The sequence below is a fragment of the Vulpes vulpes genome, chromosome 13, assembly GCF_048418805.1.
Source record: "Vulpes vulpes isolate BD-2025 chromosome 13, VulVul3, whole genome shotgun sequence".
NCBI classification, from domain to species: Eukaryota; Metazoa; Chordata; class Mammalia; order Carnivora; family Canidae; genus Vulpes; species Vulpes vulpes.
The window spans coordinates 83,646,683-83,671,898 of NC_132792.1; the positions used below are offsets into that span (position 1 = coordinate 83,646,683).

Sequence of the window (25,216 nt, forward strand, 5' to 3'; positions counted from 1 at the left end):
AGTATATATGAATTAAATATTGACTTATGAAGATGTGGTAACCACCTTATGAGGACCAAGGTGGCTAGACTCTTGACACCCTTGTTTTATTTTTTAAAGACAGTTCTTTTTAATTTAAGATTTTATTTATTCATGAGACAGAGAGAAAGAGAGAGAGAGAGAGAGAGAGAGAGAGGCAGAGAGAGAAGCAGGCTCCAATGCAGGGAGCCCGACGTGGGACTCAATCCCGGGTCTCCAGGATCATGCCTGGGGCCAAAGGCAGGTGCTCAACCACTGAGCCACCCAGGGATCCCATCCTGATGCCCTCTTTAAGATGATGCTCTAACTTGTCTCCTGCTAAAACTCAGGCCTTTCTTTTAATGGGCTGCTCTAACTTGGTCTCCTGTTAAAACTCAGGCCTGTCTTCTAATGGGCTGCTTTTAATGGCAGCTGCAGAATTTTCAGCTGTGACCCACTATATTCCCAATGCTGAATACTGCCAGAGGTGGATTGCAGACTATGAATTCTGACAATTAATATTTTCTAGTGATTTTCCACTCTTAGTTGATTTCTTACAGATCTTTATTTTATTAAATTTTTCTTTCAAACCATATCAAGAATTTCCTATAAGAATGAGCAGAATGGAATCTTAAGCAAGCATCTAAGAGATTCAAGTAAGCCAGGAAATGGGCATATCATCACAGTGCAGTATGCTAAAAAGTCCAAAGTCAGATTGAAGCCATTTTCTAGGCAAATGCATCTGTTACGAGGCTGTGCAGGAAACTCCCGTTAATCTAGCTTTGGAAACAACTAAAACTATCATTACTGGAATGTCTTCTATAGTCAACTCTTGTGAAAAAACAATATGGGCATCAGACATTTATTTTTAAAGTTGATTTCAGAGTATAACATGGGGCCAGTTCAGAGGCAACCCTGCATTCTAAGCTTCCACAATAAAGGTTGTTCTTCATAATGAAGTGTATGGCTGATCTTTAAGTATCTTCTAGTATCTCTGAAATGGGTCACTTTATTTGTATAATTTCAGTGTTCTACATAACATCATTCCCTGAAGAAAATTAATCTATGTATGGATTGTGTAGTAACCGCAGTTATCAAGTGGGCAATCAACCAGGATGCTCTTTGTATATCCATTTCTTATGTTCCCCAGTCCCTGTCCTCTTTCAAGAGTGCCGTATGAACTGCCCAGCATCCCATGTGTCCTCTGCTACAGATATGGCACCTCACCTGTCTCTTGTGGTCTCAGAGTCCTCTGCCTGCTTACTCTTCTTTCCTGGCTACTAAGCAGTCAGGCTGAATCCTTTGTCTCTGTAGCTTTGACCTCTGCTCATCCTGCTGCCCTCGCTTTAGTTTAGTGGAACCTCCATACAGCTTAACCTAAGGGAGCCACACCATTCTTGCCCTGGCTCCTCTTAATCTCCTTCTTCTTCCTCCCTACCTCAATAAGGCCTGGCTTTTAAAAAGAAAAAGAGAAGGCTGCCTTCACTGCCTCCACTTCCTGACCTTCCAGTCACTCCTCTTTTGCATGATCTCTTCTGTAATTCTACTGAGACTTTCCTACACATGTTACTCATCTTCTCCAATGAATGCCCTCTTACCAAAGTGATCCTTCTACCGTATTTGAATCCCCCTTTCCTGTCCCTCATTTCACATTTATTTACCTTCTTTTTTTTTTTTTTTCATAACTGGGTCATCTTTTTTGACCAGCTCTTTAAAAATTGTTAGTTTCCTCCAACTTCCATCCCTAATTATCTTGTGCCTCTAAACACTCTTGCTATAGAAGCAGCAAAAATAATTGAACATCATGGAAACCTTGATTTGAATGAGTGGAACATCCCATCAACTACAATTTCAATTAAGTTCTGTGAAGGTTCGAAGTCTCATTATCTGATCAGTTTCTTTTAAAAACCTAATATTAATGTCATATGTTATTCTACCGTGTATAAATAATGCATACAAATATTTTATAATCACTGAGTATTTAGATGATTTCTAATTATCAGGATAGGTAATTGCCAGAGATTTTCAGACCCTAAGAATTCCTATAACTTTTCCCTGATGAGGACTGTGTACCTCAAAAGATACTGGGCCAAGGGGGTTGGTATCCCTACCTCCTGTGCATCATTTTCACACACATGCACACACACACAAAAATAAATACATACACAAACAAATATAGACACACATAGGAAAACACACACACACACACACACATTCTCCTGTTGCCAGTTATTTCTGAGGGTTGCAGTGGATATGGAAAGATCTGGAAGGCAAGGGAGGGCAGGTTGATGGTGGCAGTGACAGGGATCTAGCCTCCTCAGAAAAAGGCTTTCTGTGCAGAAAAGACACAACTTCCACTTCCTATTCTGTATGGATTTGTGTTTCTGAACCAGGGGGAGTAAGATGGGAAGAGAATGGAACCTAGTTTTACCATCCATAGGGCTGGCTGCTTTGTTTGGTTTCCATGGGAGACAAATGCACAGAACACTACAAACTGAATTTCACAATTCAGTTCAGTTGACCTACTTGTGAAAGTTCCTCTGAGATCCTTGAAAATAAATTTACTGTGTGTGTGTGTGTGTGTGTGTGTGTGTGTGTGTGTGTGTCTATGGCTATTCTAGTGGGAAGTTGGTAGAAGAAACATCACAGACTGCCAAAAATTCCAATCTTTTTTTTAAAAAAGATTTTAAGTAATCTCTATTCCCAACATGGGGCTCAAACTCACAACCTTGAGATCAAGAGTTGAATCCTCCACTGACTGAGCCAGTCAGGCGCCCCAGATCCAATCTTAAACTGGAAATTTTGTACTCAACAATTATCTTTAAAAGTCCATTATTTGATGAGGGGATTAATTATTTAGGAGTTACATTTCATTTTAGAGTACTTTGAAGATAATTTTTCAAATGAAAATCTTTCAAGGTATTGAAACCCCCTCTATTCATAGAGGAGAGTATAATGTATTTGTGAATAGACTTGAATAATTCTGAATAGGCTTGCTCTAGTCTCCACAAAGAGTGAACACTGGTAACAGATTTTGTTTCAGACTGACCAGTCAACTCCGATGACAGCATGAGCACATGTATTGTGCTCATTCAAGACCTCCTGGAGTTGAAATATTTGGATACAAAGAAACAAATGTAATATTTGTTCCCACCTCCTGGGGCAACAAACTTGTAAATTAAAAAATTGAAAAGCTAAAATGAATGATGGAATTAATTAGTAATGCAAACATTCAGGAAAGTAAAGTAAATAAATTATATTCAGGAAAATGAAATAATTAAGTATTCATGTTTTTAACCTGAAAAGCAAATGTATTTCCTGTAGACATACCACATTTGGGGTTATGAACTCTAATATATAAAGTGTTGTTATAAATCAATAGCATAAAAAACAAACCTCTAATGTGCAAATGGGCAGTGAACATGAACAAGTGATTCATAATACAAAATATTAAAATCTTAAAAACCTAGGAAAATGTTAAATTTCATTACTAATTATGAAAATATAAATTAAAATAAAACATTTTATAAAAGGTAAAATGATTCATAAACTGAATTCAATCAAGGACATGTATTTGAATAAGATTTGGGGGTAAAATTTTGATTAATACTATCAAATATACATTAATATATATTAATATAAACTGTATTAATATATGCATAGATCATGACATATTAATTCTACTTTTAGGAATTTATCTCAAAGAACTAATGGAACAAATGTTCAAAGAAACATATAAACATTCTATGGTTAATCCAAAAATGTAGATAGAATTTATATATTAATAAGCACTTTAATTTTTAAAAAATTATGGAGTACTATATGAGCAATAAAATGATTGCATGCTTATACTTATTTATTTTTTATTTTTTTAAAGATTTTGCTTATTTATTCATAGACACACACACAGAGAGAGAGAGAGGCAGAGACAGGCAGAGGGAGAAGCAGGCTCCATGCAGGAAGCCGGGTCTCCAGGATCACACCCCAGGCTGCAGGTGGCGCTAAACCGCTGTGCCACCGGGGTTGCCCGCATGCTTATATTTATTGACATGGAAAGAGTTACATTATATATTATCAAGTGATTATAGCAAGTTTCAGAATAGGATGACCCTTATTTTATATGGACAAGTATCAATGTGAGAGTGTGTAGGGGTGTTTATGCAAAAATAAAAGATCATAAGTATTTTCATGTTTTGTAATGGTCTATGGTTGATCCTTAAGCAACATGGGTTTGAACTGCACGGGTCTGTCCACACACAGATTTTCTTCAATAGATATGCTATAGTACTGTCAATGTACTTTCTCTTCCTTATGATTTTCTTAATAACATTTTCTTTTCTTCAGCTTAGTTTATTGTAAGAATACAGGATAGAACACATGTAACATACAAAATAGATGTTAATGTCATCGGTAAGGCTTCAGGTTAATAATAGGCAAGGTTACTGGGGACTCAAAAGTTACATGCAGATTTTCAAATGCACTGGGGTCAGTGACACTAACCCCCACAATGTTCAAGGTCAACTGTATATTATTTTACAAATAAGGAAAAATATAAAGCTGTTAATTTTGGAAAGCATTTTGTTGATCATATGTTCTATATATGCCACCATATTGTTAGTGAGAATGGAAAATTCTGACCCTTATCATTTATGAGCAATCATCCCTAAATGATGGAAAATTAAGACCTATTATGAAAATAACTGACAAAGGGGTCAGTGAAATGAAAACCAAAGTATGAACCTGAATGACAGTGACTGTGTACATAAAGGGGTGTGCCATCTATTTACTAATGACAGAGAAGGAGATGATGGGCATTACAAGAGTATTAGGTAGAGCTGAAAATGATGTTTTTAAAAGTATATGTCAAAAAAAGTATATAAGTCATTTAATGTGAAACTTATTAAATAGAGGATGTTGAAGATTTTTTTTCCTTATCTCTATCTTTTATGGTTACTTTTACCCAATTAATGACAAATCTCATCTGGGAATTAGGACTCAGAAAATTTTACAGATCTTACCAGTTAATCCAAAGTGCTGCAGTCATGCTCACGGGCTGAGAAAGTTGCATTACTTGGGCTCATATCATTCATTAGAGCAACCATTTCTGTGGTTTAATAGATTTTAGCTACAATTCAACACAAGAGCATCTTAATGATGAAATTGTGAAGTGAAATGTCAGTACTGGCCCATTGAGAGGATCTGTTTTTCTCCTAGAGTTTCACATTACATTCAACATTTCATGCATGGTTAAATCTTGACTCAGAATAGATGTGAAAATCTTTTCAAGAGTTAAAAGTAATGTAAATGGAACTTCCACCAGAAAACTTAGATATTTCCTGATATTTGTGTTTGATCACCAGTTTCTGTGCCAGGTCACATATTCAGCTCCCTGGCAGCCACTGCGATATATAAAAATACTTCCATTTTTATAGGAATGTGCTGGCAAAAATCTACTACTTCTATGAATTATTAGTCCTTTTCTGCTAATTATTTTGAAAAAAAAAAGCAGAGGTGCAGGTCCAAGTTCAAGTGGCTCTCAACATCTGAGACATACTTGGTATAAAACTGTACAATTAGAAGAAAATCTTTGCCTAATTTGGCTACCAGTTTCACCACTGCGTTATGAGGCCTATAGGAAAAATCAAGTTCCTTTCTTTTTGTACTGGAAACCGAGCAACAAGTTGATTGAAAGAATGATTGGTAAAAGTAATTACAGAGGAGACATACAACATAAAAGTAGGTTTTTGCATTTTCCTTAACATTTATGAAAAATAGAAAATTACAAACTGAAAGGGACCTGTTGGCAATCCTGGAACTCAGATGTCGTGGTTTTAAGTAATAAGTAAGGTCTGGTGATTTTATACTACTACAAAAATGTTAGAAGAAGGGGCACCTGGATGGCTCAGTGGTTGAGCATCTGCCTTTGGCTCAGGTTGTGATCCAGGGTCCTGGGATCAAGTCCTGCACCAGGCTCCCGGTGGAGAGCCTGCTTCTCCCTCTGCCTGTGTCTCTGCCTCTCTCTGTGTGTCTTTTGTGAATAAATAAATAACTAAAATCTTTTTTATTAAAAAAAGAAGTAAAAATTAATTAGCCCTGTCCCATCTTCAGATTACATATTGGCATGTGGCCTTTTTCTGTGCATCTGTACAAATTGAACTTCTGCTGGTCATGCTGAGTGCTAAACAAAATTAACATAGGGAAAGTCACAGGTCCTGAATGAAAGGTGGTATAGGAAGGTGTTGATGATATAACTCCCACTAGAGGCTTTCACATGCTACTAACGTTAATAATCAGACACACAAAACTTTGTAGAATTAAAAAATTGTTTTGAATTTCTTATTATAGCCAGTTCAGGGTGAGAGATGAATGATAGTAAGGAAGAATGAAGAAAGGAAAATGTAGAAGGAAGGGAAGACAGGAAAACAGCCCCCAAAGGATGACAAGGCCATGAGTAAAGAAGTTCAGAACATTGACACTGGAGTCCCCAATCTGCTAGATTTTCCTGCCTTCTGGGCCAGGGTGGAGAGATAGTAGGACTGGGAGCCCCAGTAGAAACAGCTCATTGATGGCAGAAGGTGGTTCCCCCCCCCCCCCAAAAAAAAAAGTTTCCATAACTTCTTTCTCTTATGGAAAGAACTGGAGCTTGGATCTGCAGAGATCAATAGGAAAATGGGATGAGAGAGGGAGGGAGAGACGGAAAGGGGGAGAGAGAGAATACGTAGGTAGAGTTTTGTTTGTAAAGGAGTGCTTGCTAATTGATGTTTTTGAGGAGGAAATGTCCTCCACTTCTTGGCATGGCAGTGCCCCCTTGGCATGTCAGTGCTGCAGGATGCAAAGGGGCATTTTGTCACTTTGGGCACACAGGACATGAGGTATGGGTACTTGCCTGCAGACTGAATGACCTTGATTCTAGGGTGTGTTTGCAGCTTCTGGACACCGTGATGCTCCATTCCACATCTCAGTTCTGTTGTTGGATGTCGGTGCTATCAAGGGGAAGTTTTGGAAGCAAGGAATCATAATTCATTATTTCTAACTTCATCTATGATCATAAAGGAAAAATCTCCCTAAGCTTTGTGTCCATTTCTCTAGGCTATATATTTTTCTCTTCGTTGTTGCTATCCTTTGCTTCCCCCCGAAGAATGTAACATGTTTTAGACTTCTTCGTATTATAAATATCATTTAAAAAGTGTTGAATCAAGAAGGTCTGCCAGCTACTTTTGTTTTCCCTACTTTTCTCTCCCTGTTGGACTGCTCCAGCAAAGGAGAATAATATTACCTTACCATGTAGAACATGGTTAATGGCTTTAAAAGAATTCCCCAACAACTGAATAAATGAGCTGCCAAAAATATTCTTGGTGCCAAAGGATCTGGATATGTCTGTTCCATTTATTGTGTGTTTCTCATTTCATCATGACTAAATGCTCACAAAAGACATAAAAACCCAGACCTCTAGGGTATGTGGTGTTGGAGGGCAGAAACCATATTTTAATATATTCAGTCCCATACCTAGCAGAATAAGATGGTTAGTAGAGTATCAACAGCAAAGATGAATGCCTGTTGTGTGTAAGATGCTCAAATTACCAATTAAATTAATATCTACCTACTAGAAGGATGTTCTTTCTCTCCCTTCTCTATTGTGCTTGGTTGAGTGGCTGGGAATGTTTCTTCTAAGGAGTACAGGAAGTCGCACACCAAAAACTTTAATCTTGTTTTGCTTATATGAGTAAGTTTACTTTTCTAAGAAATGTGAAGATGGAACCTATTTCTTAATTAAAATTTCATGTTTTAAAAGCCCAATAGTGCAGTATGACAAATCATTTATTTTTATTTTACCTTGATAATAGCTTGAGTCTATGAAAAAGGGGGGTTTCTTAAAAATTTATTTTAAAAAATCAACTTAGGAATACACTGAGCAGATCTGAGGGGGCGGGAATGAAAGGTGCTTTGGATCTCACTGGAAGCAAGTCGAGAAGAATAGCATCTGAATCCCCTTACCAATCACCCTAGCCTCCCCTAGACCCTTCCCACTTGGTCTGAGCTCAGACTGTCTGGTTCTTACTTGGCAGGAGACTCTTAATCTCTCCCACTTCTCCGTTTGGGCCAGGCAGTTGCCAGCCGTCTTTATGTGGTTTCTGACTCAGGTTATGTTATGTTTTGCCAGTGTCTTAATTGCTAGTATCTCTAGGGCAGGATAATTTGTCTTCCAAGAATTCCTGAGATAGGGATTTTGAATTGTCTTGCATGTGATTCACAGGAAAGATGACATTCATACAAGCCTACTCCCCTGGACCGGGAGCCATGGGGGAAATTCCTGGGCTGGTAAACTAAAATTCCATGACTTTCACTCCTACTCAGCAAAGCATATTGGAATTCAATTGGATAAGAGTGACTTCATCCAAGGAGATAAGCTTGAATCTGCTTTAAATTTGTGTGTGTGTGCATGTGTGTGTGATCCATTTCCAAAATGTAGTCCATTATTATGTATAATACTTAAAATGCTTCATCATAACCAAGTATAAGAACTCAAAGACCATCGTGAAACACCATATTCATGCTCCCTTGGGACTAGCTCAGTCCTCAGAGGGCCCTGAGGAAAATATTGGATAATCCCCTGCCTCTCCACAAGACCTAATGCTTGGAGACACTTAGTTGTTACCTGATAGTAAAGCATTTGAGGCAGAGTTCTCAAGAAAGAAACATAGCACCATCCTACTTAACTGTGACTGTAGGAAAAGAAGCAGGGTAGATTTTTAGCTGCCTCTGGAGACTCACTGCTGAATCTACCATTTCCCATTTGCAGAAATAAATTGTACAGAAAGGTACTGATTATCTGCTGTGATTATCAACCAGTTAGTGCACAACTCACAAATATAGGGCTAGGTGGGTGTTTACTGGAATCAAAATAATTTTGCCATTGATTAATGTAAAATGTAAAACTATGGGTTAGTACAGACCCATAACTTGTATTAATGTGGAGTTTTTATTAAAGTGGTCTTTGATAAAAATTGGCACTTTTCTTTATATCAAGTACTCAGAAAATTATGATGCCTATAATTTAGGGAATAATTGTTACATGAAAAATATTATAGAAAATCTTTTTTTAAACTCAGCTGTTCTTTTATAGATTTGGATATACAACTCTTCAAATCATGTCACTGGAAGCAGGATTTTTGCATTCAAGAGACTTCTGATTTAAAAGCTTAGCTTTAAAAAGAAAGAAATGTTCTTCCTTATGCTTCAGCAATAGTGAGATAAAGATCTGGAGTATAATGAGCTGGACATTTAAAGAGTCGTCTAGCTGTCCATGTGCCACAGGAAATTAAAAGCTGGATTTTAGAGAGTACAACTTACAGCATGCTTTTGCATTAATTTTGACAGGAGAATTTTACTCATGTTATTCTGACACATTCAGACATTTATAGAATGATTCAGTGGCATACAGTGTAACCAGAGGAAAGTGAGGGAGAGCTTTGTCACCTTGCTCGTAATGTGGACTGTTCTCTAAACGGCCATTTGGAGACTGGAGGTGGAGAATGATGCATTTGAGGGAAAACTCATCCCACTTAACTGTGAAGCCAAGTATTTACCAGGGTGTGCAAAAACAGGACAAAACTAACTGCATCCTTGGTGTGCATCAATTAATTATGTTCTTTCCTTCTGTTTGTAGGTTCCACGTGGGAAAAGACATTTCGGCAGATTGGCTTTGAAAGGTAAACAGGGGTTAGCATGTTTGCATGTCTTCAATGCTAGGTTCTCACGTCCTAATTCATTCTAAGTAATTTACTGATGATAAATCAGTGGTCTCACCACCACGACTTTCGGGACTGTGTGTCCATGAGGAAGTCATCATTTTGTCACATGAGCCTCAGTTTCCTTGTAAAGTAGTCCTTTGCGTTGTAAAATCCCTGCCTGCACACAGGGTGAACATTGTCAAAGTTGTTACATCTTAGTCGCTCCAAGTTAAAAGCTGAGCTCACAGCTCTCCTGGCTGCAAACGTTCCTACACCAGTGTCTCCCCAAACAGAAAACAAAGTGGACTCATCATAACATTAAACAAAGTAGAGGTAGGGTCAGTAAGGTTACAAACCCACCTGTGTTGGAGCTGAGTGGCAGCCTGTGTGACAAATCTCTCCCAGGGGCATTTAGTGTCTTGCATGGAGCTTGCCATGTTGGGACAGCTATTGGAATAGAGAAAAGTGATTTTAATTTCATTTTTACTCTCAAAGAAGATTTTGGCTGGTTCTTTTTATCATATTGAAAATGTGTTTTATGTGTATTAATCACACTGAATGCTTGGAGAAATAATAAAATACTTTAAAATGCTTTTCTCCAGTAGTAAGAGAGAATAGCTCAGCAGCAGGCTGACTGTGGTGGCATTTCCTGTACCATTTTTTATTTGGTTCAAAGATTTATTTCTTTCTCTCAAAAACTCCAATTGAATCAGCACCATCGCTGTAGGTCTCACAGGAAGGCTATTGCAGGAGGTTGCCTTGAGATGAGTAGGTCTCGCAGGCCAACCTAAAATAAAGCATAAAAAAGTCACTCCTTCATTTTATGTGAAATCTTTTCCCAAAGCACCTTCTTTTGATTCTTCCTTCATATTATGATAAACACATAAAGGGGAGAGAATAACAAATGGAGTGTCATTAACCAGTTTCAGTAGGACTTTGTCACACTTCCTTTGTCTATCTTGGGGGGGTAAGGGGTTAAAATACTTTAAAGGAAATCTCAGACGTTGTGTCATTTCATCCCTACATAGGTTGAGGACATATCTCTGAAAAGAAAAAAATGGGTGTTTTCTTCCGGAATCATGGTGCCACTAATCATGCCAAATGCAAATAACAATAAGTCCTTGGCCTCATGTAGTATCGAGTCAATATTTACATTTCCTGACCATCTCAAAAATGTCATCATGCAGAGACTGGTTTGAGTCGGCATGCTTATGAAGCCCACACATTCCAGCTTGTCGTGACATCTCGACTAACAATTCTTTCCCAGCTTCATTTTGTTTTTCTTCATGTCATTGTTTTGTCAAGAAGCCAGATTCATTGTTTGGAGAATGTCTCACATTCTGGATTTATCTGTTTGTGGTATCATTTATCTTGTTATTCTATCCCCCTCTTTCATGCATGTTCAGTTTGTTTTCTTTCAGTCACTTGGAACAAGTCATATCTACTTTTTGTCCTTTTGACACAGGACCACCAGTCGTTTAAAGTTCTTATATTTCTAGTACAACTGGATGCACAAGGCCATTCAGTATTCTAGACCTGGAGACAGCCATTCCTCCAAGGAGCCCTCCCTTTCTTTGTGGAGAATGGCATTTTGAAATCACAATCTAAATACTAGGGACGCCCATCATATCTGGACCACCAGTGTTTCCAGGCAGTTTCAATACATGTTAGAGCTAGAAAATACCTTTTTTATTTATTTTTATTTTTAAAGATTTATAAGTGTATTCATTTGGGAGTGAGCAGGGGTGGAGGGGCAGAGGGAGAGGGAGAAGCAGACTGAGCAAGAAGCCCAATGAAAGACTCAATCCAGGGCCCTGGGACCACTATCCAAGCCAAAGGCAGACGCTTAACCAACTGAGCCATCCAAGCACCCTGAAAATACCTTTTTAAAATAAAAGAATGACCTGGATTCATATATTAGTTCCAAATCAAACATAGACTTGCAGAATTTTTAACTTCCCTGGTATTATATTTATACTCATTTTCTTTTTCACTAAAAATTTTGGTTCCTAACAAAACTTAAAACATATATATATATATGTATATATAGGTACTTATATATATAAGTATATATATGTACTAAATGAAGTATTCTTATTAGGCACCCCAGGAATATTAAATGAAGTTTTAAAGTTTGCTGTCCAGGGCTCCTAGGTGGCTCAGTTGGTTGAGTGTCTGCCTTCAGCTCAGGTCATGATCCCAGGGATCCTGGGATCGAGTCCCACATTGGGCTCCCTGCCCAGCAAGGAGCCTGCTTCTCCCTCTCTCTCTCTGCCTACTGCCCCGCCCCCCGCTTGTTCTCTCTCTCTCTCTGTCAAGTAAATAAATAGAATCTTAAAAAAATAAAATTTGCTTTCCTTCTTAATTTTATATTACATTAAGGATATATAATTAAGGACTCAAAACTTAAGTTGCTTAAGTTTTTTTTTCTATGTGGTTGTATTCTAACTTTTATATGTAATTTAATTCATTTCAGAATCTTTTCAATTTTAATGCATTTTTAAAATTTCCTTTTATTTTTGAATATATGACATTTATATGTCTCCCAGAGCAAATTCTATGTTTTTATATGTATACAGTCTTTTCAGAGAAACATCACCCGAGCTCTGTGTCCTGTGCCCTCTTCTTTCCACAGTTACAGGTTTATTAGCTTTTGGTTTAAGCTTTTGGTGTTGATTTTCACATATGCAAGCAGATACTTGTATATAACTGTATCTTTGCCCTGTTCTTGCATGAAGAGTGGCATATTGTATACATTATTCTGTACTTAGATTTTTTTCATGAGGAGTATATTGTGGAAATCATTCCCCATCAGTGTATATAGGTATTCTTCACTCTGTTAACCTACAGTTGCCACTCCTTTAGGTAACATAAAGGATGAGATTGGTTCAATCAGGGATCTTATCTGGTATCAAGCTTTCATAATAATTTCCAGGATTTGAGTGACCAAGGGATACTGGTAATGGAGGGAGAAATCCAGAATATCTTATGTGGCTCCTCATATCCTTCTTTTTCATATTAGATATATATACTTTTTGGCTCAGAGTGATAGATGAGGTTTCTAAGGAGATTTGCGAGTCCCTCACATAGCAGGAAACATGATTTTGCAACATCTCCAGTTTTACACTTAAGAAATTTGAAAGGCTCATGTGACATTCTCCAGAGTTTTAACTCATCAATCTATGGACTGAAGATTTGTTTATCATAACATCTTAAACCATGGTGTTCCTGCTTGAAGCTTTGGATTAATGAAGACTCTCTTCCTAGAAAAAAAATTAGTTATTCTATTTACCCAATGATCTAGTTCATATCTTTACCAGAAACCTAAATCAGGTCACTCACCTTCTTCCCTCAACCCAGTATCTCCTTGGTAATCAGGGGAAAATGGATCACACTCAACTTGCTTTAACTCCTTCTTTTCCAGTACCCTACGGGCAGACATTCAGGCTATTTTTGCTCTTACAGAAAAATGTTTTGATGAATAACCCTGTGCACACTTGTGCTTTTGCCAGAGATCCTAGAGACTAGACTCCCAAGAACAATCAATGAATAAATTATATGGAATTTTGCTAATTTTGCCAAGTTTCACTCCCTAGAATTTCAACAATTTTCACTCCCAGTAGCAATGCATGAAAGTAATTATTTTCCAGAGTTTCACCAGCAGGATATGCTTTCAGACTTGAGATTTTTGCCAGTCTGATAGGTGAGAAGTAGTATCTCAGTGTCCTTTTAATTTGAATTTATCTTGCATCATTTTTCCATAGAGCAAAGAACGGGTTAAGATCTTTTCTCTCAAGTAAGTGAAGTATGTTGGGCAAGAGCTTCTTCTCAGATGGTTAAGGATTCATTGATCAACAGGACTGGACAGTTGAAACATTTTCTTCCTAGCTTGTATGCCCTTAACCTTTCCCTTACTTGAATAATCTAATGAAACAGCTGCCATGTACTAAGCACTATGTTAAATAATTTTCAGTCCATACAGTAACGTCACAGACCAGGAATTGGCAAAGGGTTACTGTAAAGGACAGATAATAAATGTTTCAGGTTTTAGGGGCCGCACAATTTCTGTTGTAACTTCTCAATTTTGCCTTTGTAGCGGGAAGAAGCCATAGACGAGGAGTATGGCTATATTCCAATAAAACTTCATTTACAAAAACAGCCAGCTGTCCATCATTTACTGACCCCCCTCTATAGACTCTGGTTGCCATCTCACAGGTAAAGAAAACATAAGAGAAGTCAGGGCGTCTGCCCATATAGCCATGACCATTGACCAGCATTAGTACCAACCTACATTCAGTTCTAGGTTTGCCTGGTTCCAAATATGAAGATTTTTATACCAGAATACTCTAAAATCTTGATTATAGGTCTCTTTTGTTTTGTGTTGTTTTCTGTTTCCTACCCCTGTGCCTTTGGGCACATGGTCTCAAATCACGATCTTTTTGGATATTCTCATCTGAATAAAGCCAGACAGTGTAAAGTTCATATCACAATGCCTTCCTAAAATTGTTAACTTTCCAAATAGATGTGCAAATATAAATATTGTTAAAGAATATATTGTGTAATGCTTTATTTTTTGAGCTGTAATCTTGACTGGGTCATCCTCCTGATCTTTAGATGTTACCTTAAAATGTCATCTTGTATTTTCCCACATTATCCTGTGTTTTCTCACTGAAGTACAGTGAGTGTTCTCTGCATTGCACCCACATCTTAAAATATGGAACAAATATTGATCTTCAGGGTTATTGTCCATTTACAGTTGCAAAGACCGTGTCAGGTAGTGCTGTTAGATGTGGTTGTGCTTTTTTTTCCTTCTGGAGTTTTAAGCTTTTCTTTCTCTTAAAGGGAATTCCAATTATATCTTAAATGAAGCTATCTGGTTCTTTAGAGCAATTGCATGGAGATATTGATCCTTTTGTCGCTATGTTCTTTGAAGTTTGTCCATCAATCTGTTTGCTAACAGATTATTTTAAAGTGACCACATCTAAAGAAAAGAAGTGACTGAGTCAGCTAAAGCTTCAAAGTCTTCTCCAAGAATAAGAAAGCAAAGGTGCCCTTTGTTGGACATTTTGTAACTGAAAGGAAGACCCAGGGATCTGTCCTACCTGTTCTCCTTGCAGGAGCACTTGCCATGAGATGGTGTTCAGCCAATTCCTTTCTGGAATCTGTGGGATTATATACAGTATCTCAGAATAAATACACATCAGTACAGTTTTGTGGCTCATGAAAATATGTTATATTCCCCTTGTAGACAATCACATTGCCCCTCTGTGGGGGATAGCAGGAGTTTATTTTGGAACTTCATTATAGGGGCGTATTGTAACACAAGAAGGACATAGCTGGGTTCCTAATTCCTGGGAAATCTTATTGCTGCCTATTTTAAAATAATAATCTATTACTGATCTCTCACCCCTCTTTACTTAAAAAGCAGAAAACATTTTTATATGAATTTATTTTTTATTGGTGTTCAATTTGCCAACATATAGAATAACACCCAGTGCTCATCCCATCAAGTGCCCCCCTCAGTGCCCATCGCCCAGTCACCCCCACCCCCCGCTCACCTCCCCTTCCACCCCCCCTCGTTCGTTTCCCAGAGTTATGAGTCTCTCATGTTCTGTCTCCCTTTCTGATATTTCCCACTCATGTTTTCTCCTTTCCCCTTTATTCCCTTTCAAGAAAACTTATTCTTAATGAATCTGTAGAATCAGCACAATACCTCCCATGATATTATTACTCACAGTACTGCATGTGACTTTATTTGATGCTCTACTTGAATTGTGGAATGAAGTCTCTTTCCCCTTCAAAGAATACTTGAAAATATAAATCACCCTGAAAATAGTCTGCTATGATGAAACACAAATATTCCAAGGATTTTTTTTTCCCAATGTGGTCATAATTCACAAACCATTGTCTCGGTGGGGGGGTCGATAATTCCTCCCTTGCATCTCTCCTGTAAGGACCTTCCACCCACCATTCTAGTTTTAAACATTATTGTTTTTGTGTAACCTTTCCCAATTGCTTCCTCCCAGGGCCCCTCCTCTTCCGTCCACACTTCCTACACTCTTCTCATGTGGCATGGTGTACCACACCACAGTGAATGAAATATGGACATATTTTATCAAGTACCTCATATTATGTGACATATGTACATATTGTATTGAACTTTATCTTCTGTGTTTCTCTCCCTTTGGACCTTGATGTTGTAAGTGTGTGAAGGATGAGACTGTCTCGTTACTGTGGTGCCCAGGGCACTCTTGCCATATTCTAGGTTATCAGACATGTGTTGAGTACAGAACTGAGTCCTCTGTGGGGAGGGGCCCAGAAATTTGGTTGGAGAGTAATTATATCAGAGTGGGCTTCTTGGGAAGCGGGAGACCAGGGTCCCAGCATCTCTTCTTCACAGCATCACAGCAGCTGGTGAGAGGATACGGCAGGCTGCAGCTACAGCCTGCTCATCCCTGAAAGCATAAGGACAAAGACTTGGCTTTATTCTATGTGTCAGTGTGAGTGATCACTTAACTCACTGACCATTCTATTAACATGGATTCTTCTGAGTCTTTCCTCTCAAACAACCAAGTCTAATGTTCTTGGTTCGGCACCAGCTGCTCCCCATCACAGGATCCCTACAATAGGATTGAGAACTGCACCGGGGCAGGAGCCATGTTTGTCCTGTCAACTGAGACACCTTGCACCTAACTCACTTAGATGAGCAAAGTGAAATGGCTGGATAAAGGAAGTAAGAAGTGAGGATCTTATTCTGTGGCAACAGAACCAGAGGAGGGCTTAGCAAACATCTTTGTATTGCCTTTCATTGGCTTTGCCCCCATTCTTGCCTATGGTGCTTTTCAGGACACTGCGGTTGCTCGTGCCCAGCCCCCACCTCTTCCCAGAGCCTTCCCCTAACCCCACTGACCACCACCCCCAGGGTCCCTCTTCTGTCTTCCCTTTCCATACTGTCTTTTAGAACAAAGCCACCAGGTATATTCATTAGCTTATATGTACTTTTCTGTGTCTTAGACTAGATCTGTCCTTCTGAAGGCAGGACCTCTGTCTGGCTGTCTTATAATCTCTACTGTCAGCTCAGGAGGTGGCAAATAGTAGGCACTTAATGACTGTTTGATACACAAATGGCCTTTCAAATAAATATTAGCATGTCATTTCTCTGTCGGCCCAGCCCCATGGAATCTATTCTTTCTGAAAAATTGTATTTTCTGTTAGCTTTGGAGAATGAACAGATTCCTTAGGAAATGAAGGCCAATTTTTAAATTCTTTGCCCTCTTCCAGCTTTATGTGTAAATCACTAGCTGCATTATTGAAATTAATGCTGTTTCTGCAGGTAATGCTATATAAAATGTTGAAAAATAATGAAAAGCTACACTCCAGTGATGGATATATGATTTTGCATATGAAAACTTGCATCCAAGAAATGTGGTGGTTAAGTGAAATCAATTATGACAGAAACAAAGATACTGATTTCTATAGTTACTGCTATGTTTTCCCGAATTTTAAAAATTAAGGTCATAAGTTTGTAGGATATAATGGATAATTTTGATTACCTATTCATTTAGATCAAGACAAGTATTTCTTTATGTTGCCTCTTGGGGAAGCATCTAGAAAAGAAAACATATTAAATCCAAATCACATCATTGCTAATATTGTGGTCTGTGGAGTCAAGCAAAGAAGGTTGTAGCTGGGCTTTGGCAACGCGCAATCATACTCCTAGCAATGAACCCGGCAGAGGTACATGGTAGATATTTCTCAATTAAATCATTTACCCTGTTGTTGTGTTGGCTTTCTGAAAGATGAGCTACTCAATTCTTTTTTTTTTTTTTTTTTTTTTTGAGCTACTCAATTCTTTAATTCCTTCAGACTGCATGTAAGTATTCCTGGAAGCTTTAGCAAGTTATTTTGAAATCATGATATAAAATTTTTGTCAAAAGAATTTATATGCAGAAAATGACTAGATGAAAAAGATGCACCTGTGTTTTGGTGTTTAAAATTAAGCCCAACTTATACGTTTAATCATTTATTTTTTGAACATTTTCAAACCAACCTCTACTTTGTGCCCACCTCTGGGCTAGATTTGGGTTTTCAGAGGAACGTGGAGTTAAATGTTTTTAAAGACCTATTGAATGCTGACCTCTCTGAGTAGTGCTTTGCTTATCTAATTTATTGAATTCTCACAACATTCTGGAGTTGGATTCTGCTGACTTATGCGAGGCTATCTAACAAGCTCAAATCCCAGTGACTTGGGGGATGCTTTCTTTCTCCATCCCTTGTTGTCACATTCTCACACTTTCCAGGAGGGCTTCCCAAATAAACCACCTGCACCCAGGGCCTCTGGTCCAGGTTGGCCTTTGGAAAACCTGAAATAAGATACCAGCACTAAGGTATCTTAACTGATACTAAACTAAGAAGCTTGGATTCCAATTCTTTTGAAAGATTTTATTTATTTGTTTGAGAAAGAGAGAACAAGCATGAGCAGAGGGACAGAGGGAGAGGGAGAAGCAGGCTCTCCTCTGAGCAGGGAGCACGACATGGGGCTTGATCCCAGGACCCCAGGATCATGACCCAAGCTGAAGGCTGACTCTGTACTGACTGAGCCACCCAGGTGCCCATTAGATACCAATTTTATCTTTGGTATTGATTTATTCTGTGAGTACAAAACAGCCCTATTATTACTTGTAATATTATTATTTTAATCAACAATTATGAACCTTCAGAAAAATTCGGTTTATAACTTCTTGGAGAACATAGGTGGTGTCACAGATTGCTGATTTCTTTCTCAAATTATAAAATTTACAAGTGTTTATTCTCCTCCCTCAACTACTTGGAACTACATGGGCAATGGGAGTTAAATTGGGGTCATAGAAAATGCAGTTTGATATCCCAGGGAACCCAAAGGGAATCTCTCCTTTCTTTTGCAGATGGTTACATTAAGGCACAGAGAAATTAAGCAAAAAGCTAGAAAGAGGATTTTTTAAATTGGGGTTGGTCAAAATCCAGATCTGTGTTTAAATTTCATATATTCAATGAAATGGAATTTTATTACTAATGTATTCATTTTGCCACCATTTAGTAAGAATAATTTCATTATTATTCAACTAAGTAATGATATTCAACCGAGCATTGTAGACACGACTCTGCATGCCTCATCTCTCCCCACTCTGCCGCAGTGGCTGTTAGCACCATGCCAGATCATGCACGTAGAAACCAAGAGCTCCTACATCCAGTGTCTACAGGGCTTGTAAGTAGTAGTAGATGGATTTATTCTCTGAACACCAGCCATTCAACCTGCTTTCTTGCCTTAGGCCACAGTGACAGTTGTCAAAGATGACTCTATTGTCCTTTACTCTTTTTTTTTAAGATTTTATTTATTTATGAGAGACACAGAGAAAGGCCGAGACAGAGAGGCAGAGGCAGAGGGAGAAGCAGGCACCCTGCGGAGAGCCTGATGCAGAACTTGATCCTAGGACCCTGGGGTCATGCCCTGAGCCAGAGGTAGACACTCAACCACGGAGCCACCCAGGTGTCCCTATTGTCCTTTACTCTTAATGCCCCCTACTGTGTGTGCATGTGCGTGTATATGCGTGTGCACATGTGTGCAAGCATGTTTTAAGAAAAGTAGGTGATTCACATTCCCTGCTTCACACCATTACAGCTGACACACAATCCAGAATCCTCATCACACCATTAGAAAGGCTAAATTGAGAGCCCTGGGGTTCAAAGAAGGGCCCCTTATGGTAGAAATATTCATAGCAATTCTATGGATATACTCCTCATATAGAATAAAACAAACACCTAGGTGTTTTGCCTTGAAACAATGAGACAAGCTTGGAAAAACACCAAGGAATCAGATGGCTTAATTCTCTCTGCATTCCACCATCATTCTTTGACATTTCCTGAGCTTTTGTTAAAGTCACAGATTTGAGTTCTCTCAGATGATGGTAGCGTGCATATTTCAAATAATCTTTGTCACTAAGAGACTTCGTTTTGTTTAATAAATATTTTCCTCCTCTCTCTTTATTAGTTCATTTTCAAAAATGTATCCCTAAATAAAAGATCAAGCACGGTATTAAGAATATTGTTTTCCATAACTATATCCAGAGAACTCAGATTCATTGCGAGTGGCTAACCAAAGCCCTCAATTTAAAAGATTTTAGGCAAAAATGCATGCTGTGGGCAGGTCAGGGAGATACCTGCCCTGGGTGTGGAGGGAGTAGAAGCACGCCTGCCCCTGCTCTCCATTCTCAAGGAGACCGTGGACTGTGCCAGGGTGGTCATCCTCACACTCCCAGACTAGCCTAGTGGATGTCACCATTTGGAATCAAAATGTATACAACAGGGATTTGCAAGGATGTGGTGTCTAGCAGTCTCCTTAGGCACCATTAGAGAAAACTGCTGTGTTATGACTAAGACCCAACTGTGTTCAATTTTATCTTAGTCTAAATAAAGTACTGGCTCTAAAGCACACCTGTAAGATAACCAGAATTCTGTCCTAGATTTTCTTTAAACTCACGGTCATGAGATAGCCGTATTTCATCATAGGATAATAGATAGAGATCCCAATCATTCTTGTTATAAGCATTCACTCAGTGCTGTCTCAGTCTATCCAGGCTACTGTAATAGGACACCACAGACTGAGTGGCTAAGAAACAAACTTTATTTCTCACAGCTATCAGGGCTGAGAAGGCTAAAATCAAGGCACTGGCAGATTCAGTGTTGGACAGAAGGAATGATTCCTGATACATAGACAGCTGTTTTTCTCATTGTGTCCTTCATGGTAGAAAGACCAGGATTGCTCCATCGGTTACGTGGCTGATTCTTTGATTTCTGCTCAAGTCATAATCTAGGGGTCCCAGGATAGAGCCGTGTGCCTTGGGCCCCATGTCTAGAATGGAGTCTGCTTGGGATTCTCTCTCTCCCTCTTCCTCTGCTCCTCCCCTCACTTTCTCTATCTCAAATAAATAAATCTTTAAAAAGAGAGAGAGAGAGAAAGTGTAGGAGAGCTCTCTGGGGACTCTCTTATTAGGGCATTAATCCCATTCATGAGGATCCCACACTTATGACTCCCAAAGGCCCACCTTTTAATTCTATCACATTGGAGATTAGGATTGCAAAATTTGAATTTTGAGGGGACACAGACATTCAGTGCATAGGAAGTGCCTATAACTTCCACACAATTGGAAGAAAAGTTAGAAGATCTTACATTTGTGGCTTTTACATCTCTGTGATAACATGTAATCCATTTTATTGAATGTTTCTTGTGCAATTGATCAAAATTGCCATTTTCTTTGATCTGCCAAAATATCTTGTGTATACTTGAAACAGATTAAAAGCTACACACTAGATGTGTGTGTTTGTGATACACACACACAAAAGTGGATGATTTACATTTCTTAGGCTGTTGAAAGCTTTACCCTAGGACTTTGGCTCTCAATTTAGAAAGTGACTTTTTAAATTCAAGTATAGTGACATCATTTAATAAGTATTTGGTGAACAGATCTGTTTTTCTTCTAGAAAAAAATGTAATCCTTCATTAAAATTTCTCTTTCTTTTAAAGTGTGGATGGAAAAAAAGATTTTCTGATTTGTGATCTACATCTTCACTAAGCAGGTAATTATGCCTAATATAAACAGTCTGAATTCATGAGTGATAAAGATCGAGCCTACAGAAAATGGTGCGTTCTTGAATTAAAAACCTAAATTCTCAGGTGGTTTCCTTGGCACCTTCTTCTATACAAAATTAGAGGTATCAGCAGGAATGTTTTAGATTTCATTAGTGACATGAACAAGTGAACTGTATAATGTATCACTTAAAGATTTCAAGTTTTGGTGTAGACAGCATGATGAATAATAGGAAATTCATGCTGTTTGATTACGGAGGTAAAATTTGGATGTTGAGTCTGTAAAATAGAATGTTTTGGAGAATTATGCTAATAGTTACAGGCATGGGGTTCAGATTTCTTACTTGCTCTACATCCTACTTACAAGTCTGAAATTAGCTCTTAAATAGCTCAAACTACTATGAAATCTCTTTTCCAGTTAAACACCTTAGCTAGAGACCAAGACATTATTGCTTACATAAAGTGGCAGTTTGTGGGAGCATCTGGGTGGTTCAGCAAGTCAGGGGTTAGACTCCTGGTTTCTGTTCAGGTCATAATCTCAGGGTCCTGGGATTGAGCCCGGCACTGAGCTATGCAGTTAGCGGAGTCTGCCTGAGGATTCTCTCTCTCCTTCTCCCTTTATCTCCCTACCACCTCATGCACATGCGTGCTCTCTCTCTCTCTCTCTCTCTCAAATACATAAATCTTTTTTTAAAAAGTGGCAGTTTGTGTTAAGCCTAGCTCATAGGAATGTTGGAGTTTTCCATCAGGACTCTTAGAAATGCATCATCCTAGATGAACAAAGGCCCACCCTATTCTTCCTTAGGAATGTGGAACAGCCTTCTGCATTATCTTATTTCCCTATCCCAATATTTCCATATCTCCTTCCTGCTAGACAGGAAAACTAAGTCATTTTTACTAACACAGATATAATGAAACCATTCATTTCCTACCGGATCAATTTCTAAGTCTTCAACCTTAATATACCAAACCTTCCCAAACTGGGTCTCCACCCACATTTCCAGTCAAATTATCTCTCACTACTTCCTTCTACACACATTTTCAGTTTTCTGAAGATTGTAGTCTGAATCCACCCCAACCTTTCTAGCCTCTGTTTCTTTCTGGAATACCCTTTCATGCCTTATTTTCAAAATCTTGCCTCGTATAGGCATTTCCCTAATGAGAAACTCCCTTAAGCGGTCGCCTCACCTCTTTCTGACACCTCCTTGCCCTGATTTTACATGTTATGTGTAATTTCTCTTCATCAACCTTTTACCTTTCAGATACATCCATGCTAAACAGAACCATAGTCATGGTTGACTGTGCAGCACAATGCCTTATGCAGAGCAGATACAAAATAACATTTGTTGCATGAATTTCAGAGACAGTTGGTAAGCTCCACTTTATCCAAAAATGTTTTCATCTGCATAAGGAAGAGGATTTGCAGAGTTTGCATCTGCCTACCTGAATATCATTTTATAGCAGGGAAAACTTTAAGGAGAGAATATTTTATGAAGATAGAGTATTCTCTTCTGATGAAAGAAGAAGAGTAGTTTAGAAATCCTCAGGTCATTGTATCACATAAAATCCTCAGGTCATTGTATCACATAAAAGAGTCCTTATTTCAGAAGGATTGTATAAAATAATTATAATTTGTTGGCAATGCAGACTGTATTTTCCTTTGACTCTACAAGTACAGTTTCAGAAGTCATCCCACATATATTGAAATGTGTTTAAAGTCCTTAAAAGTGAGGGTGCCTGGGTGGCTCAGTTGTTGAGCATCTGCCTTTGGGTCAGGGCATGATCCGGTGTCCTGGGATCAAGTCCTGCATCAGGCTTTTTGCAAGGAGCCTGCTTATCCCTCTGCCTGTGTCTCTCCCTCTCTCTCTGTGTATCTCTTTGAATACATAAATAAAATATTTCTAAAAATAAATAAAGTCCTTGAAAGTGAAAAAATTATGAATATTTTTGCATATCTGTGGTCATGGCTATATGAGTGAGCAGCATTATTTAGTATTTTTAGTTTTTCAAATGAAGGTCTTAGGACTTGGGAATCAATGCTGCTGCATTCTGTCACTGTGGTGAATTAGAAGTGGCTTGTCTTATCCTGAGAGGTTGAGTGAATTTTTTTTTTCCGCAGAAATTGTGTTGTAGGCCATACCTGAGAAGGAAATAGTTTTAGGTCCCACCCCCCACAACTCTTACTGGCACAGTAGGTGGTGAGGAAAAACAAGCACACAAACCTGCTCTTCAAATAAGAGCCAGAGACAGGTGGTGATAAACTTCCATGGCAGAGCAAATTCACTAACATCTTTTATTTCTGCCCTCATCTCATGACCGGTGAACACTAAAAAACCCAAGAGCATTATTCACAGAGCAAATGGAAAATGTTGAACGGTGAACAAGTCAATAGCACAGGGAAGTATCCATATTAAATGAGAGGAGTCAGAGAAGCCACAGAGATAGTTTCAAATGGCTTCTACCGGATGCTGTTCGTTGACCTGCTTGTCATAAACAGAAAATTGTTTTCACTTGGTCATCATGAGAACTGTTTGGGTTTACAGTCTTCTCTGCGCTCTGCTCTGACAGGTGAAATGTATTTACTTAGAAATCGACACAGATAATAGAATTCCATACTGGAATGAATGTAATTTCGGTGAATATGTGCATTTTGTATTAGAGCACTAATGGATGTACACTACCGTCTGGTGGATTAGGGGGCCCTTGTCCCCAGATATCTGAAGCCAAGTGCTCAGGCTTTGCCTCCAACTGTTGGGTATTCACTAGCACTTTCCAGAAAATAGGTGTGTAACTTCTTGAAAGAAAATTGTGGTAAGATATGAACATTGTTCTGCTTGACTCATTCATTTTTACTAGGATACATCTGCTGAATGGCTGAGTGCTTAATGTTGGTCTCCACCTCTCCCAACCCAGGATGCTAGTATGGATTATAAATTATCCACTCATTACTCTGGGTTACTTTAAGGGAAGAAAAAAAGCCAAAACAAACAGACAAATAAAAACCAAAAACCCACTCCATCTTTTGAAGAGGGGCATCAGGTAGAGATAAAAACCTGTGGATCGAAAGAAATATACTCATTCCAGTAGATAAGCTCAGGTTTGTTTCCTTACTTGGTCGGAGTTAGGCACCCCCACAACTGCCAGTCCCTCTCAGGCCCTGACATTGCGCATTATTTGGCCAACAGCACCATCCCCCAAGCCATGTGTTCTGTTGGTGGTTCTGGTGTGGGGTCCAAGTAGCTTCACAAGGTGATTGGCTTTCTCCACCAAGCAAGCCAAGAGTAGCCCAGAGCTGATAGCTTATAAGCACCTGGAAGACAAAAGTTCTCTCTGGGCATAGGATAGTCTATGAAGGCTGTAAGAAGAGGAAAAGCCAAGTAGAAGCATGAGCCAAATGCTTTGCTCTATGAAAGAACATCCTCTCAGTAAGGAAAGGGAGAGATTGTGGAATCTGCAGACATATAACATTATGTGTACCAGGAGGAAGCTCTTGAGCCATCATAGTGCCTAAGCACTCAAAGAGCATTTAATTGAAGTGTGTGTGGAATTTCATGGTAAAATGAGAACTTCACTATAGTATGAACTTATTGAACAACCAGTCTCACCAAAATTATTGACTATGAAAAATGATTTCTTATACAGTCCAATAAAGGTGTTAATTAAATAAATAGTTCATACTCGGCCTTGAAGTAGGCATGAAGAGAATTAGAAAGAAGTGTAAGAAATGGTCTCATCCTGAATTGCTCACTCATTCTCAAGTAGACACCCCAGAGTTGTCCATGTGGATAATGTCAATATGGATAGCTTTTGCATTATCAAGGAACCCAAGTGGAGAGACCATGGGTCTGGACTGAAAGAGAGATAC

The 25,216-nt window shown here is 38.6% G+C and overlaps 1 protein-coding gene across 3 annotated transcripts in view; it reads left to right on the forward strand.

Moving 5' to 3' along the window:
- PIEZO2 (piezo type mechanosensitive ion channel component 2) overlaps nucleotides 1–25,216 on the forward strand; it is a 441,773-nt gene that overhangs the window by 211,742 nt on the left and 204,815 nt on the right. For all 3 annotated transcript variants that reach the window (XM_072734883.1, XM_072734882.1, XM_026005962.2), the window contains exon 4: nucleotides 9,665–9,707. In XM_072734883.1, coding sequence (XP_072590984.1) covers nucleotides 9,665–9,707 — 43 coding nt within the window. The remainder of the gene's footprint in view (nucleotides 1–9,664; nucleotides 9,708–25,216) is intronic.